Source organism: Orbicella franksi, chromosome 15 (assembly GCF_964199315.1).
Source record: "Orbicella franksi chromosome 15, jaOrbFran1.1, whole genome shotgun sequence".
Classification (NCBI taxonomy): Eukaryota; Metazoa; Cnidaria; class Anthozoa; order Scleractinia; family Merulinidae; genus Orbicella; species Orbicella franksi.
Window position 1 is genome coordinate 16,107,005 of NC_138159.1, and position 17,816 is coordinate 16,124,820.

At 41.9% G+C, this 17,816-nt stretch overlaps 2 protein-coding genes across 2 annotated transcripts; both read left to right on the forward strand.

Moving 5' to 3' along the window:
• Positions 1-115: 115 nt before the first annotated feature.
• LOC145469254 (uncharacterized) lies at positions 116-3,853 on the forward strand. Its single transcript, XM_081452941.1, has 4 exons — positions 116-1,134; positions 1,728-1,976; positions 2,684-3,019; positions 3,717-3,853. Exons 1-4 carry the CDS (start codon positions 930-932, stop codon positions 3,851-3,853), a joined length of 927 nt encoding a protein of 308 aa, XP_081309067.1. The 5' UTR covers positions 116-929.
• A 31-nt stretch (positions 3,854-3,884) lies between these two features.
• Positions 3,885-15,897, forward strand: LOC145470661 (uncharacterized). The gene is made up of 4 exons (XM_081454485.1): positions 3,885-4,289; positions 8,385-8,737; positions 11,438-11,686; positions 14,913-15,897. The coding sequence occupies exons 1-4, from the start codon at positions 3,949-3,951 to the stop codon at positions 15,230-15,232; spliced, it is 1,263 nt and encodes a 420-aa protein (XP_081310611.1). The 5' UTR covers positions 3,885-3,948; the 3' UTR covers positions 15,233-15,897.
• The last annotated feature ends 1,919 nt before the right edge of the window (positions 15,898-17,816 follow it).

The following is a 17,816-nucleotide window of genomic DNA, read 5'->3' on the forward strand; positions in this document are numbered from 1 at the left end:
ACTTCAACATGTCCTTGAATTTAAAAAACCGACTTTATCAAAGGTCAAAATTGACAAAAACGCAACGGCGATCCTATATCTCAAAAGTAAGTCTCTTTATTTTCGCGACACTCATTGTCCGCGTCACTTTAATCTCGCGATTCTTTTAAATCGCGAAATTCGCGAAATTAACGTGTCGCGAAAATTTCATGTAATAAGGTATTTTTGTTATATAAAAATATATCCATTAACAAGATTTCTTTTACTGTGCTATTTGTTTCAGTTGATCGTTAGTCCTTCGTGCGTGAGCGAGCCCGGTGAAACTCCCATTTGAGAAGGTCGGGGATGTTCGTCGAAAAATTGAATCTTAAAACAGGAAACCACTTTGGGCGTGGCTCGAGCTTTTATTGGATGCCTAAAAGATACCACTTAAAACGGAATAGGCTCGATTACCAGCCGCTGATCAGGCAAGGAGCCCGCGCTAGTAGACTTGACTCGAGAGATCGGCGAAAATCGACCCTAAAAACTATTGTTCTTATTATTGTTTCTTCGAGTTAACAGTAAAAAAATACTTTGGCAGCTAAAAATAGTGGCGTTTCGTCGTAAACGACGTGAGTGAGACCAGAATCCTTCAGCAAAACAACGAGCGTCCACGACCTTATCATTTGGGAGTACCCCCGGGGATGCGGGTAGAACACCGCGTAAAAAATGGCCCGTGGGATTTCGCGCGGCCTTTTTTTCCTCGAGGTTTATTTACGGTCACGCTCGACGGACTAAGCGAAAGAGAGACTACACGTAGTCTAGTTGATTGTCAGAATGTTTAGACGCTTATTTTCATCTTAGATTCTGGCGGTTATACTTCAGCTAGTAAAGCTTTCATCTTCTCGCTCTACAATGTCAAAGGATATAATCCTGTGAAGCTGACTCAGTATCAAAATCAGCAGTATGCAATGTACAAGGAGCCCAATTACGGCCCCAGCTTCGGTTACGGGCCTGATATCTACATATCGGACAACGCTACGGCACACCAAAATTCTTCTACCCAGTGTGGCGGAACCTACTCCTTCCCCTCCGGATATTCAAATGCTGGCTGTGAATTTTTCACTGGAACCAGTCATTTCACGCCAACTGACATTGAAGTGTTTTACGAAATAGGTAATAAATTCGTGTTTCTTTGTTGGGTTGATGTAATACTTGCGACAGTTATTGGTTTTAGATAGGAGTTTGACATTTGCATTCAGTCTTGTGAAGCTACATGTGGCTATTACAACGGATGAACAGAAGACCTCAAAATCTGACTGTTTTGCTACTGCGAAACGGCTGTATTACAAGGATTGTGCCCAGCTGAGTTTGGTGTATTTTATTTAGTTTTGTCAAATACTCGCTATAAAACTAAATGTTAGCGAAGACATTACTTCTATGGATCTAAATAACAAAGCCATAGCTTTATTACAAACAAATGCTTCTCCCAGGCGTTATAATTAAAGATGACAATGCAAGCAGACGATACAGACTTTGAAAACTGTTCAGCCTATAACATGTTTCAAAAACTCATTTCGCCATCCGTTTAAATCTTCTTCAATTTCTGTCCATCCGTGCCTTGTTTTGTATAAGTTGTGTTACTGAAATATTCCCTCACTGTTTTCAGTGGTTAGGTTTTATATTTCCCCCAATTCAGCGGTCATTTTCGTTCGCCTAAATTTGGCTAAAATCAATGTCACAGCTAACCTCTTGTTCCTCGTACCCAGGCGGCCTCGGTGCATCTGTTATTCTTGGCGATCTCGATCACAACAAATACTTGGGGAAGCTGATAACTTACTTAGACCCAGCTCTCCTGAGTGCATCCCGTACTTACTTTGAGCGATGTTGGCATGCTAAGACAGACGGCTGGGATGCGTCAACATTCCACAGCAACTGTGATGGAAAGGGACCCACTGTGACCATTATTAAAGTTGGCCAATACATATTTGGTGGATATACCGATACGTCTTGGCTAAGTACGTATATACTTATCATTATCATTCGATGTATTTGCTTCCTTTTCATTGGCCGAGAGCCCACCAAGTGACCTTCAAATAACTGCCTGCAAATAATGGTCTGCTCATGCGTAATACCGTGTAAATGCAAATAATAGTTCTACTCATGTGTAATTGTAACCACACTCTAAAGTGGGAAACGGCAGGTCGCTTTCCTGAGCGATCAGACGAAGAGTGATTTAAAAATGAAAACAAACTTGGTGAGCGAATAAAAAAGCAATTATTGATCTCCGATATCGCAAAATATCGTGATTCGTGTCTCGAAGATCAATTATTGATCTTCTCGCCACTGACAAATCACCATATTTTGCTCAATCTCGTCCAATAATTTTTCATTATTTTCTCTGGGCCTTATGAATAAGTATTCTTGCTTCTGTTGGTGTTGCTGTGGAGAAACATTATGCTTTTAATTTGATCGATATTAGTTCGTTCCCTTGTGGTTGTTGTTGTGTTAAATGAGCGTTGTTTTCGCATGGTTTGTCGATTTACCCCTGTAGTCAGTAAGGACCTCAGGATAAAGTTTTCACATAACGTCTTTGCCAGCCACTTCAGTGGTCAAACACTTTTTCCTTGTTGTTGCAGTTGTTTCTCTGTTCTGAAGCATTTTTATTTTATTACCTTCTTTTCGTTTTTATTTCTAAATGCCACAATCCGCTTTTCTTCATCAGTTTCAGGTTCTTGCAGTTACTCCTCAGCCAGTAAAGCTTTCCTGTTCTCGCTCTACAACAAAGATGGATATAATCCTGTCAAGCTGACTCAGTATCAAAAAAAGACCGAAGCAATCTACAGGTGTTCCTCTTATGGACCCACTTTTGGTTATGGTGCAGGACATGTACATGATATCTACATATCAAACAACCCTACCATCAACCAACCTACCAATTCTTATACCAGGTGTGGCTCTACATATTCTGTACCCCACGGATATTTAGCTGGCGACTGTGGGTTTTTCACTGGAGCTTTATATTTCACTCCCTCCGACATTGAAGTGTTCTACGAAATAGGTAATTGAATATATGACATCATTCTTTAGTCAATATCACCGAGTAACCCATTCAACCGTAACTGCTGTAAATATTTCTGAATTATTTTCGGTGTTTCAGCCTTGTTTCTTATCACAGGCAAGGTGAATTGTCTAATATAAATATAGATGTGGCCTGCCTAGATGAGCCCAGGCTACTTGCGGGTTCGCGCTGTTGCTATTGTCAAGCTTTTTTTTTAACTCAATGTGTATATATTTCTGTAAAATTGTAAATATGCGAGTCATAATAAATAATAAAGTTGTTGTTGAATTTTCAATCGGAGTCCGTTAAAATGACAAAACAACGTTTGCGATTGTTTCATGGAGAAATAATTTTCATGAGAAGTGATGGAAATCATTCGTTGTGAAACAACTTGAAACAATGACTGCTTTTAATAAATCCAGAAACGGAACAAAGAGCAGTTTCAGACATTACGAGCATCCCAGACCCTTCCACATGAGAGTCCGCCTTGGACCTCAACGACTGTGAAGTTCGATTGGCTTGGCGTAGGCTGAAACGTGCTTTGAATCAGTTTTTTTTTTATGACCATTACTTTCCTTGGTCAAATGGATGAAAAATTTACATCATGTAGTGGTTTAGGGTGATAGTTTGCCGTGATGTATTTTAAGTAAAATCGATATTATCATGAAAACGATTAACAGATAAACTCGATTGACAGTTGAAGAGATTGCCGATTTTTATGAGACGTTGTCATACTTAGAAATAAAAATTGATGGTTACTTTATTGGCGACACCAACACGGCGCCTCCATACAAAGCTCTATCTACAAATTTGAGAGAAGCATTTCTCGAATAACACAGGTATGAAGAAACAGGCAGCCCTAAATCTTTGCGAAGTTGTATATAAATCAATAATCTGTTATATCTCACATTCTTGACTCAATTTATTGAATGATTAAAATCTTGATTGTTGATGGCATGACAGTGAAAACCAGCAGTACGACTGCAGTTGCTTTGAACTTTTGTCTCTCGTACCCAGGCGGCCTTGCAACATCTGCAATTCTTGGCAACCTCGATCACAACAAATACTTGGGGAAGCTGATAACTTACTTAGACCCAGCTCTCCCGAGCGTATCGCAGAGTTACTTTGTGCGGTGCTGGCATGCAAGGACGGACGGCTCAGCTGCGTCCACATTCCACAGCAACTGTGATGGAAAGGGACCCACAGTGACCATCATTAGAGTTGGCCAATACATATTTGGTGGATACACTGACGTGTCTTGGCGCAGTAAGTATCATAAGATCTAACTATCACCACGAGCTTGATAAAAACGTGCTTAATTATCTCAGTAAAAGAACAAAAAAACTCCATTTTTGTTCTTTTGTTTAACCATTGGTCTTACTCTTTTCTTGTTTAAGAAATACAAGTACTTATTTCAGGTTTAAAACCGATATTAACACGCTTTTTGATGTTGCGCGGCCTTGCAGTTTCGCATAATCGACCTCAAATCGCATTCGATGGCGGGCTTAACTCATAAGAAAAATCCTCGATTTCTATAAAGATCTTTCGTAGCTACCCTGAGAGCAGATTCGCTTCGATCTCATTCGCAGCTCAAAGTATTGTAGCCTGTGAACACAGACGTATTTCCGGCTGTCACTTGGTTCCGCCGAAAAATAACGTCTGCGAACCCGAGCCAGAAAACGATTTCTGTGACGTAGGAATTCTAAGCCAATCACAATTTAGCTCAAATAACCCCAGAACCACTGCGCGAGGTATTCGCTGCGAGGAGCACTCGAGTTTCATTCTATCATGGAATCTGATTGGCCAAGAAGAAACAAAAGTCATTACGTCACAGAAATCGTTTCCTGGCTCGGGTTCGAAGACGTTATTTTTCGGCGGAACCAAGCGACAGCCGGAAATACGTCTGCGTTCGCAGGCTAAAAATATTGTGACTGGTTGTCCAAACACCCGCGTAGGACTGCGAGAACTTAATCTAGCGGCGCCGACTCGCATTAAGCAGACTAGCTTTCGTCTTGAGCAAACTTTTTAAAAAAAAAACTTAACTTAATCGGTTTCAATCAGGCTACGAGGAGTTCACAAGCTAGAGGGCTCAATTCAGAGGGTGGCAAAGGGTTCTTGCGTGACGCGTGAATTGGACCAAATTAGCCTCGTGACGCTTGACAAGACATCATAACGTCATGCATGATTTGTTATTTTACAAGCAAGTGATGCGTGATTTGCCAATTAGATTTCCGTGATAAGTGAACGTTCTTTCAACTACAACCGATACCATTCATTCAAAGTAAACAGTAAATAGAATCTTAAAAGAGATCAATAAATCGTGGGCTTCTGATGTCTTTGATCTTCGTGGATCTTCACGGTACTATAGGTCCAAACAATTGTGACAGAATAGGAATAAGTCAATTGAAAACAGTCAAGCTTTGCACCAGGACTATGAGCTTCAGAGTTATTTTTGTCCATTTTCTCGACCGATCATTTTTGGCAATGCATCAGACCATATCCGAAACCGGCTATCAATCAATCAGTCAGTCAATCAATCAATCAATCAATCAATCAAGCAATCACTCACTCAATCAATCAATCAATCATCGTATTTAAGGTCTGAAAGAATGTCGTCTCAAAACCGGAGGGTTCCAAACGGCTGAAAAGATAAGAGACGTTAGAGTTAAGTGTCATTTTATGCCGCTCCAGAAGACAGAGAGAGGCTACACAAGGAAAAAGTTTGTGAACCACTTAATGAAGGTCGTCATAAAGACCTAACTGAATTCAAAAGCCACGTTATGTCATCCACAGACATAAAAGCGTTGCCGAACAGAAGAGGATTTAAGTGAAGAATGATCATCGTAGTTAATTTTCCAATTTAAGCAATTGGAAAGAAGAAGCCTGAAAAAAATCAGGGCTTCAACGGGATTCGAACCCGTGACCTCCGCGATACCGGTGCGATGCTCTACCAACTGAGCTATGAAGCCACACATTGGGAGCGAGGCCAGTTACTTGAGTTCATATCTTCCCGTGAGGAGTGAAATGATGTGAAGTTTATATGAAATAATTCATATATGAACTGCGGTTGTAGATGAAAGTGCAGAATGATAATCGCAGTTAATTTTCCAATTTAAACAATTGGAAAGAAGAAGCCTGAAAAAATCAGGGCTTCAACGGGATTCGAACCCGTGACTTCCGCGATACCGGTGCGATGCTCTACCAACTGAGCTATGAAGCCACACATTGGGAGCGAGGCCAGTTAATTGAGTTCATATCTTCCCGTGAGGAGTGAAATGATGTGAAGTTTATATTCTTCACTTTCATCTACAACCGCAGTTCATATATGAATTATTTTATATAAACTTCACATCAGAAAAGGATTTACAGGGGTAAAGCTTTGACACAAATATTGCCTGTACATCAAAGCTTGGCAAAGGTAGCGTAGACGTCTTCTCAATTCGTATAAGATCTCTGTCAACTTAGCCTGTGAACAGGCTCCCGATTGTGTCATAGAGGAAGGAAAGAAACAGGCGGGCGGAGTTAGACCGCCTGTCTGGAGAGGGGAAAATCCCACACCACAAAATTGGCGATGTACTTACTCTTTTTACGTGACGCGTGATTGGTGAAAAAAAAACTCCGTGATGCGTGATTTAATAGAAAAATTCATCGTGATGCGTGATTGGTAACCCCCCCCCCCCCCCCACCCACTTTGCCACCCGCATTTCAGAATAAGTAAATCGCTCGCAGCAATGCACTTCATGTACTGCCGACAAAGAGACTTCCTTGTAGTGCGGAAGGTCATTTGAGAATGAGATACAAAAGAAGTGAAAATAAGGAACTATCTTACCAGTCCACTTTGGTCGTACGCATCCGGAGGACTGACTGAGCGAACGAACTGTACGAACATAGGAAGGTATGAACGAACGAACGAACGAACAAAAGGACAGACGAATAGACGAACGGATGGACAGACGGACGAAGGGACAAAGGGACGAACGGACGAAGGCACGAAGAGACGAAAGGACGAACGGGCGAACGGACGTACGAACGTGCGCACAAATTAAACGAATGACCAATAGAACAAACGAACGAACGAAAAAACTTTATTTAAGTGTCTGAAAGCATTTGGCAGATGGAGAACGCTCTACTAACAAGGAAAACCTAATTTATTTGGACTTACGTTATGAAAGTGCTGACGACTTATATTACCATTGCATATCCATTCTGGTTTGGCAACCACAACAGTACGGCCTCGAACGTCGATTGAAAAATGAAGTTTCTGGTTAATCCAGTTTCATGTATGTCTGTCTCGTACTGTCAATAATTATGCTAGCCAGCGTTAAGTTCGAAAATCATGTGGCTGTGCGGTTCGTTTTCCAGAATACGCTGAACTTGGTCATTAAGCATTTAATGACTGACCCCAAGAGAAACAGTGAGTTTTGTATCCCTGAGACCCTCAATGTTCCCTCAGGCGAAGCCGCAACCTCGTTCCCAGGGTCTGTCATCTTACCGCCCCCTGGAGCGAATCGTTCGCTCTAGGGGGTGGTAAGATGAGAGACCCTGGGAACGAGGTTGGCGAAGTCGAGGAGAACGTTGAGGTCGAGGGGAAACAGAACTCACTATTTCCCGCTGGGCCAGTCATGAAGTGTTTTGTATACCTCCCAACTCAAAAAAGAAAAAAGAAACGGCAAAAAAAATGTTTGCCTGACGTCGGCTGGCACATAAATTTGGTGGGGTTAAAAGGAGCACAACCTGATCATGTGCGAGTCGAAAGTTTAAGTTGTTGTTTCCCTAGGGAGTTAGTGAGTTTTGCTCGCCCTTGGGAGTTAGTAAGTTTTGTTCGCCCCGGGGAGTTAGTGAGTTTTGACCCACCGCACGTGACACCTTTTCCTCCAATCGGAAAACGTATTCCGGTTGGGAGGTATAGCATTTCACGTTGTTGTTTCAATCTTCCAATAACATGCTTATCAATGACGCTGACAGAACAAAACTTAGTTGCATCATATTCTACTAAGTATGAGTCGTGAATCTGAATTAGGTGTATTTTCCATAAGAAATCCTGTTGTAAACCACCGAAAGCTTCCAGAAAGACGATCTCTCTGTGTCAGTCTCCAGACTTCTCCCTTGCTTATCTTCTTGCTCCAACTAAAACACTTTTTCGACTATAGAAAGAGTTTCCACCTAGAACGTCGCGATCTCATTTCACCCATCTGAAAATTCAGTCGTTACCAAGCCATATGACGCTTAACGCCCTTGCCAACAGATCCGATCCTCTCGTTGCCTATTTATTTTGTTTTTTTGTTGTTGTTTCTTTTCTTCTAAAGATTACTTTACAATATATGGTAGCTTTATTTCTGTTTTTCTTTTCAACCGAAATGCTTAGAAAGTGTAAAACTTTTGTTTCCAATTCAGGTTCTAGTTGCGGTTATACTTCTGCCAGTAAAGCTTTCCTGTTCTCGCTTTACAACAATGATGGATATAATCCTGTCAAACTGACTCAGTATCAAAATCAACAATACGCAATGTATCACTGCTCCAACCACGGACCCACTTTTGGTGCTGGTGGGTATCACGACATCCGCATATCGGACAACTCTACAAACAACTCAGGATCGTATACCACTTGCGGCTATACATACTCCGTTCCTTCAGGATATTCAGCTGGACATTGTAGCTTTTTCACTGGGGGCATTCTTCGTTTCACTCCTACTGACATTGAAGTGTTCTACGAAATAGGTGATTTAAAACAGAACATGCTAACTCTCTTTTAATGCCGTAATCAGGATTCGATTTAGCGCTCTCTTTCAATAAGCGCCGCCTTGCAGCCCCCGGGGGTTACTCCCAGAAAAATTGGATGGGGGTGTGCGCGCTCCGCTTCCCAAAACCCTTACCCTATTTATGACCAAAATCCGCGATTTGCCCATCCTATTTATGACCTGAAAAAGTAGCTTCTTCTAAAAAGCATACCCAGTTCAAGTGCAAACACCATACCCTATTTATGACCAAAACGGCTGAAAACGCTACCTTTCGGTCCGGGCATACCTATATACCCCATATAAGGGAGTCTCCTCGCATCCAGATCCCGCGGGCGTACAACAAGTGCCCTCATTGCGAAAGTGACAGTGAAGACTTTGACATCGAAGAGATGGTAGTAAAGACTGATTAGACAAGAAAACAATGTATCAGTTAATTCCATGTGTGCCCATCCCCTCGCAATAGTGGGGCATTTTTCCACAATGTCAATCCTGGGAGTCGGGTATCAGCCTTACACAATTAGCCTGGGGCATTTTACCATCTCGCTTTTACATTTTACATGCAGCCATAGTTGATGAACGGAAAATGGTTAGGAAACCTGGCAAAGTTCTTTGGGAGCTGACCCAGCACAAAACCTGCCAAAATACAAAAGGTGGTTATGTGTGCTCATACAATTAACCAATAGCAGCATTGCGATTACATAATTCAAGCATAGTCAATGAGCATGAAACAACAGATGTCCTGGGTCAAGGACGTTCAAACATAAATCTTAGCCTGTTGTTTTGTTTTGTTTTGTTTGTTTGGTTTTTTTTTTTCGCTTTTTCGATGTTTACCGGCCTTCATGACCATTTCCTCCTATTGGCTGTGATGCAGCATTGTCGCTCCTTTCAATGACCAGTTTATCGGCAAATACAGTAAGTTTCGTATTGAATGCGTCTAGATAGGACATAAATGAGACTCTTGATCCTACGGAATAACCTATATTGTGGTTTTTCTTCACTATTAAAGTTTTTAAAAAAAAACCTTGCTAGGACTTTTAATTTGGCCTGAATTGGCTTTGATTGTATTGAAAGTAACATGAGAAACGAAAAAAATAATAATTGAGCCATAACCCCGGAGCATTTGAACAACTGGTTTGTTCCAGCCGTACGGCATTTCCAGGTTGTTTACAAAATAACCTAGTTCCCAGGGGTAGGCCCGTTGGAGGGGCGGGGGAGGGGGGCAGCATGGGCACATCTGGAATTGACTAATGCATTTCTTTCTTGAGCGTATGATTTAACGCATCGACTTGGTCTAAACAGGCAAATGGTGTTATGATTATCGAGCCTCTATTGTTACAATTCTCAAGTGAAAAAATAACTGTTATTGTCCATTGAAATGCCTTATCACATTTCCATGTTTATGTTGAAGAGAAAAAGAAAGAAATAAGCGCGCCGTCCCTAATAAGCGCCCGCTCTCCAATTAGCACCCTCCCTTGAGTTACCAAAATTATGAAATAAGCGCCCGGGTCACTAAAATCGAAGCATGAATTATTTACTTCGTAGAAGAAGAGATTATATTATATATATTTTAGCACTTTTTAGAATTTTTTTATCATGTTTTGTTTGCATTCGTGTCTCTTAGGAATTCATAGTTTATATTTACATTTGTACCCATTTTATTCACTCAGTTGACTTGATAATGACGTTAAGCGAACGTCGAAACGTCGTTGTTGTTTTTAAACCAAAATGGTTTTAAGTTTTTCCATATTGTCGAAGTCTTTTATAGTTAAATTTTTGCTGTTATGCGAATAATCAATCGTTTAATTCATGAACGATATGAAAAAGAACATATCGCTGTTAACCTTTTCAGTTCAAAATGTTAATTCTTCTTACTGAGAGCCACACAGTTTTTTTAATGCCAATTCTGAGAGTTTGAAGGTAGATCAGGGCAGTTTCAATTGGCTGATGATTTTCTCTTTTCGTATAACCTGCTTGCTTGATAATGTACTGGCATTCTGGTGAGAAATTAGATCTTGATCACTCTCGGGATATAAAGGAGTTTTCAAGCAAACCAAAAAACACGACTTTAATACTTTTTATTATATGGCTAGCTCCTTGAGCGGGCAAGATGAACAAATTCCTGCGCTCTGATTGGTTACTCGAGCGGGCAAGATGGTGCTATCTTCCTCAAGGACTGTGAAGGTCGATTGGCTTGGCTTTAACCGGTTTTGAATCAATTTTTTGCCGACCATTACTTTCCTTGGTCAGATGGATGAAAAATTTACATCATTTAGTGGTTTGGGGTGATAGTTTGCCATGATGTATTTTTAGTAAAATCGAAATTATCATGAAAACGATTAACAGATAAGCTCGATTCACAGTTGAAGAGATTGCCGATTTTTATGTGACGTTTTCATACTCAGAAATAAAAATTGATAGTTACTTTATTGGCGACACCAACATGGCGTCTCCATACAAAGCTCTACCTACAAATTTGAGAGAAGCATTTCTCGAATAACACAGGTATGAAGAAACAGAGAGACCTAAATCTTTGCGAGGTTGTATATAAATCAATAACCTATCATATCTCAGATTCTTGACTTAATTTATTCAATGGTTAAAATCTTGATTGTTGATGGCATGACAATGAAAACCAGTAGTACGACTGCAGTTGCTTTGACTTTTTGTCTCTCGTACCCAGGCGGCCTCGCAACATCTGCAATTCTTGGCAACCTTGATCACAACAAATACTTGGGGAAGCTGATAACTTACTTAGACTCGGCTCTACCGAGCGTATCGCGGAGTTACTTTGTGCGGTGCTGGCATGCAAGGACAGACGGCTCAGCTGCGTCCACATTCCACAGCAACTGTGATGGAAAGGGACCCACAGTGACCATCATTAGAGTTGGCCAATACATATTTGGTGGATACACCGACGTGTCTTGGCACAGTAAGTATCTTAAGACCAAACTATCACCAGGAGCAGAGCTTCATGAAAACTTTCTTTGTTATCTCAATAAAAGAACAAAAAAACTCAATTTTTGTTCTTTTGTTTAACCATTGGTCTTACTCTTTTCTTGTTTAAGAAATACAAGTACTTATTTCAGGTTTGGAACCGATATTAACACGGTTTTTGATGTTACGCGATCTTCCTGTTTCGCATAATCGACCTCAAATTGCATCCGTTGGCTTAATTCATAAGAAAAATCCTCAATTTCTCTGAAGATCTTTCCAAGCTACCCTGCGAGCAGAGTCGCTCCGATCTTATTCGCAGCTAAAAGTATTGTGACTGGTTGTCCAAACACCCGCGTAGGACTGCGAGAACTTAATCTAGCGGCGCCGACTCGCATAAAGCAGACTAGCTTTCGTCTTGAGCAAACTTTTTTTTTCAAAAAAACCTAAACTTTATCGGTTTCAATTAGGCGACGAGGAGTTCACAAGCTAGAGTGGCTCAATTCAGAGGGTGGCAAAGGGTTTTTGCGTGACGCATGATCGCCCAAAAATTATCAGCGTGACCCGTAAATTGGACCAAATTAGCCTCGTGACGCTGGACAACACATCATAACATGATGGGTGATTTGCTATTTTACAAGCAAGTGACGCGTGATTTGCCAACTAGATTTCCGTGATAAGTGAACGTTCTTTCAACTACAACCGATACCATTCATTCAAAGTAAACAGTAAATAGAATCTTAAAAGAGATCAATAAATCGTGGGCCTCTGATGTCTTTGATCTTTGTGGATCTTCATGGTACTATAGGTCCAAACAATTGTGACAGAATAGGAATAAGTCAATTGAAAACAGTTAAACTTTGCACCAGGACTATGAGCTTCAGAGTTATTTTTGTCCATTTTCTCGACCGATCATTTTTGGCGGTGCATCAGCCCATATCGGAAACCGCCTATCAATCAATCAATCAATCAATCAAGCAATCACTCACTCAATCAATCAATCAAGCAATCAATCAATCAATCATCGTATGAAAGGTCTGAAAGAATGTCTCCTCAAACCCGGGGAATCCCAAACGGCTGAAAAGATAAGAGACGTTAGAGTTTGGTGTCATTTTATGCCGCTCGAGAAGACAGTGAGAGGCTATGCAAGGAAAAAGTTTGTGAACCACTTAATGAAGGTCGCCATAAAGACCTAACTGAATTCAAAAGCCATGTTATGTCATCCATAGACAAAAACGTTGCCGTACGGAAGAGGATTTACAGGGGTAAAGCTTTGACACAAATATCACCTGTATATCAAAAGCATGGCAAAGATGGCGTAGACGTCTTCTCAATTCGTATTCAAGGTCTCTTTCTCTGAGGACAGGCTCCCGATGGTGTTATAGAGGAAGGAATGAAACAGGCGGGTGGAGTTAGACCGCCTGTCTGGAGAGGGAAAAATCCCACACCGCAAAATTGGCGATGTACTTACCTTTTTACGTGACGCGTGATTGGTGAAAAAAAATCTCCATGATGCGTGATTTAAAAGAAAAATTCATCGTGATGCGTGATTGGTACCTCCCCATCCCCCCTCCCTCCCCTTTTGCCACCCTCAATTCAGAATGAGTAAATCGCTCGCAGCAATGCACTTCATGTACTGCCGACAAACAGACTTCCTTGTAGTGCGGAAAGTCATTTGATATTGAGATACAAAAGAAGTGAAAATAAGGAACTATCTTACCAGTCCACTTTGGTCGTACGCATCCCTAGGACTGACTGAGCGAACGAACTGTACGCACATAGGAACGTATGAATGAACGAACGAACGAACGAACGAACGAACGAACGAAAGAACGGGGGAGCGAATAAACGTACGAACAAACGGACAGACGGATGGACGAACGGATAGACAGACGGACGAACGGACGAAGACACGAAGAGACGAAAGGACGAACGGGCGAACGGACGTACGAACATGTGCACAAATTAAGCGAATGAGCAATAGACCAAACGAATGAACGAAAAAACTTTATTTAAGTGTCTGAAAGCATTAAGCATACGGAGAACACTCTCCTAATAAGGGAAACCAAATTTATTTGGACTTACGTTATGAAAGTGCTGACGACTTATACTACGATTGCATATCCACTCTGGTTTGGCAACCACAACAGTACGGCCTCGAACGTCGATTGAAAAATGAAGTTTCTGGTTAATCCAGTTTCATGTATGTTTGTCTCGTACTGTCAATAATTATGCTAGCCAGCGTTAAGTTTGAAAATCATGTGGCTGTGCGGTTCGTTTTCCAGACCACGCTGAACTTGGTCATTAAGCATTTAATGACTGACCCCAAGAGAAACAGTGAGTTTTGTATCCCCAAGACACTCAATGTTCCCTGAGGCGAAGCCGAGGAGAACATTGAGGTCGAGGGGAAACAGAACTCACTGTTTCCCGCGGGGCCAGTCATGAAGTGTTTTGTATACCTCCCAACTCAAAAAAAAGAAAAAAGAAACAACGAAAAAATTGTTTTCCTGACGTCGGCTGGCACATAAATTTGCCGGGGTTACAAGGAGCACAGCCTGATCATGTGCGAGTCGAAAGTTAAAGCTGTTGCTTCCCTAGGGAGTCAGTGAGTTTTGCTCGCCCTGGGGAGTTACTAAATTCTGTTCGCCCCAGGGGAGATAGTGAGTTTTGACCCACCGCACGTGGCACCTTTTCCTCCAATCGGAAAATGTATTCCGGTTGGGAGGTATAGCATTTCACGTTGTTGTTTCAATCTTCCAATCGTGACATGTTTATTAATGACGCTGACAGAACAAAACTTAGTTGCATCATATTCTACTAAGTCTGAGTCGTGAATCAGAGTTAGGTGTATTTTCCATAAGAAGTCCTGTTGTAAACCACCGAAAGCTTCCAGAAAGACGATCTCTCTCTCTGTCGGTCTTCAGACTTCTCCCTTGCTTGTCTTCTTGCTCCAACTAAAACACTTTCTCGGCTATAGAAAGAGTTTCCACCTGGAATGTCGCGATCTCATTTCACCGATTTGAAAATTCAGTCGTCACCAAGGCATATCAAGCTTAATGTCCTTGCCAACAGATCCAATTCTCTCGCTGCCTATTTATTTTGCTGTTTTTGTTGTTGTTGTTTCTTCTCTTCTAAAGATTACTTTACAATATATGATAGCATTATTTCTGTTTTTCTTTTCAACCGAAATGCTTAGAATTGTTAAACTTTTGTTTTCATTTCAGGTACTTGCAGTTGGTCCACAGCCAGTAAAGCTTTCCTGTTCTCGCTTTACAACAATGATGGATATAATCCTGTCAAGCTGACTCAGAATCAAAATCAACAACACGTAATGTATCACTGCTCCTACTATGGACCCACTTTTGGTTATGGCAGAGGCATCTACATATCGGACAACGCTTTGAGCAACTCAAATTCCTATACACAGTGCGGCTATACATACTCCGTTCCTTCAGGATATTCAACTGGTAACTGTGGGTTTTTCACTGGAGCCTTATATTTCACTCCTTCTGACATTGAAGTGTTCTACGAAATAGGTGATTAAAAACAGAACATGCTAACTCTCTTTTAATGCGGTAATGATTCGTTTCCAATAAGCCTTACCTTACAACCCCCGAAGGAGAAAAATTGGGTGGGGGTGTGTGGCGCGCTTCCCTAAACTTTACCCTATTTATGACCAAAATCCGCGATTTTTCCTACCCTATTTATGACCTGAAAAAGTAGCCTCTTCTAAAAAGAATACCCAGTTCAAGACTAGAGTGCAAACGCCATACCCTATTTATGACCAAAACGGCTGAAGACCCTACCCTTTCAGGCCGCACATACCTATCTAGCCCATATAAAGGAGTCTCCTCCCCTCCCCAGGGCTTACAACAGGCGCCCTCATTGCGTCAAAGTGACATTGAAGACATTGACATCGAAGAGATGATAGTAAAGACTCGGTAGACAAGTAAATAATGTATCAGTCAATTCCATGTGTGGCCATCCCCCCGAGCAGTAGTGAGGCATTTTGCCACAATGTCAATCCCGGGGATCGGGCATCAGCCTCGCACAATTACCCTGGGGCATTTGATCATCTCCCTTTTTCATCTTACATGCAGCCATAGTTAATGGAGGGAAAATGGCTGGGAAACCTGGCAAAGTTCTTTGTGGTTGACCCTGCACAAAACTTGCCAAAATACAAAACGTGCATATGTGTGCTCATACAATTAACCAATAGAAGCATTGCGATTATATAATTTATGCATAGTCAATGAACATAAAAAAAAACCAGATGTCTAGGGTCAAGGACCCTACCCTCTTTTGGTGTTTACCGGCCTTCCTAACTATTTCCTTCTATTAGCTATGATGCAGCATTGTCGCTTCTTTAAATGACCAGTTTATAGGCAAATACGGTAAGTTTCGTATTGAATGCGTCTAAATAGGACATAAATAAGACTCTTGATCCTACGGAATAGCCTATATTGTGTTTTTTCTTCACTATTGCTAAGACTTTTAATTTGGCCTGAATTGGCTTAGATTGTATTGAAAGTACTCCCCCGAATTAGGTTGCCACCTTGTTGTGGTGGGGGGGAGGGCGGCGGCGGGGGGGGGGGGGGGCTTGCGTGCTTCAGTGAGCCTGAGAGCTATGCTGGCTGGACCTCTCGAGGTCCTGGTAGGGCCACCCATGCCAGACAGGTCAAAGGTTAGGGGCCAGACAAAGAGCAATCTACTGGTCCTCCAGGATTGGGGGTTTTGCACAGGGCTAACAACCCTGTCATGTAAAAAGCTTTTGTTACGGAAACAGCAACGCGTAACTTACGTGAATCATCTGTGCAGCACGAGCCTCCGGAATCCATGCCATGGGCAGCAGTGAATGCCGAGAGTGAAAACACCAGAAACTCTGCAGGTAATAGGATTCGAATGACTGACAATGGCCAAAGCCGAAAGGAAGCCACTGTCATGACAACGGGAGCCGTCAGCGCTAAAACAACAACACTAATTGGCTTTTGGAATGTGCGAACAATGTATGAGCTAGGTAGGATGGCGCAGGTCATTGCTGAAATGAAGCGTTACAAACTTGATATCTTAGGCATAAGTGAGAGTAGATGGACAAAATCTGGGAGAATGAAGACAACAACCGGGGAGACAGTTCTCTACTCTGGGAGGGAAGATGATCTACATCACGAGGGAGTTGCAATCATCATGAAGAAAGGAATGGAAAAGTATTTAATGGAGTGGAAGCCAGTTAACAGCAGGATTATTTAAGCACGATTAAAAGGTAGGCAGACTAACTTGTCCATCATACAATGCTATGCACCTACTAATGACAGCAACGACAGAGATAAAGAAGCCTTCTATGAGCAGCTGCAAGCGACACTTGAGAACGTCCATCGTAGGGACCTCCTGCTGGTGATGGGTGACCTTAATGCTAAGGTCGGCTCAGACGACATGAATTTTGAAAGGGTAATGGGAAGAGAAGGATGTGGACTGCAGAATGACAATGGAGAGAGGCTGGTAGAATGGTGTGCATTCAATAACATGATCATTGGTGGAACTTTATTCCCGCATCGCAACATTCACAAACTCACCTGGACATCCCCAAATGGGAGGGATCAAAACCAAATAGACCATCTCATGGTTAACAGCATGTGGCGCCGCGCCCTGCTTGACGTAAGTGTAAAAAGAGGGGCTGATGTAAGCAGCGATCACCATCTTGTGACTGCAAAGGTGAGACTGAAACTCAGAGCAGCTGGACCAAACAAATACACTACCCCTAGATATGACATCAGCAGACTACAAGACCCTAGGACTAAGAAAGCCTTTGTCCTACAGCTGAGGAACAGGTTCCAAGCCCTGAGTAACATTGACGAGCAAGACAATGAAGAAGAAGACGCTGTAAATCAACGGTGGAAGCAAGTGGGAAACATCTTTGATGAAGCAAGAAAAACCTGTCTGGGGATGCAGAAGACTAAAAAAAGAAAGAATGGATTACACCAGACACGTGGAAGGTTATTGAGGAAAGACGCCAGCTGAAGAAGAAGATAAATGACAGCAGATCAGCCAGACTCCGAGAGAGGTATATAGCGGCGTACACAGAAACCAACAGGCATGTCAAGAGGAAGATCCGAACCGACAAAAGGGCATAT

What these genes read in the sequence shown, in the direction of transcription:
- LOC145469254 (XM_081452941.1), top strand. Translation starts at nt 930, where the DNA reads ATGTACAAGGAGCCCAATTACGGCCCCAGCTTCGGTTACGGGCCTGAT. An exon ending in TACCGATACGTCTTGGCTAA is followed by an intron (nt 1,977 to 2,683) that starts GTACGTATATAC and finishes TTTCTTCATCAG; the next exon opens with TTTCAGGTTCTTGCAGTTAC. An exon ending in TGAAGTGTTCTACGAAATAG is followed by an intron (nt 3,020 to 3,716) that starts GTAATTGAATAT and finishes CTCGATTGACAG; the next exon opens with TTGAAGAGATTGCCGATTTT.
- LOC145470661 (XM_081454485.1), top strand. Translation starts at nt 3,949, where the DNA reads ATGATTAAAATCTTGATTGTTGATGGCATGACAGTGAAAACCAGCAGT. An exon ending in TGAAGTGTTCTACGAAATAG is followed by an intron (nt 8,738 to 11,437) that starts GTGATTTAAAAC and finishes TCTCGTACCCAG; the next exon opens with GCGGCCTCGCAACATCTGCA. An exon ending in CACCGACGTGTCTTGGCACA is followed by an intron (nt 11,687 to 14,912) that starts GTAAGTATCTTA and finishes TTTTCATTTCAG; the next exon opens with GTACTTGCAGTTGGTCCACA.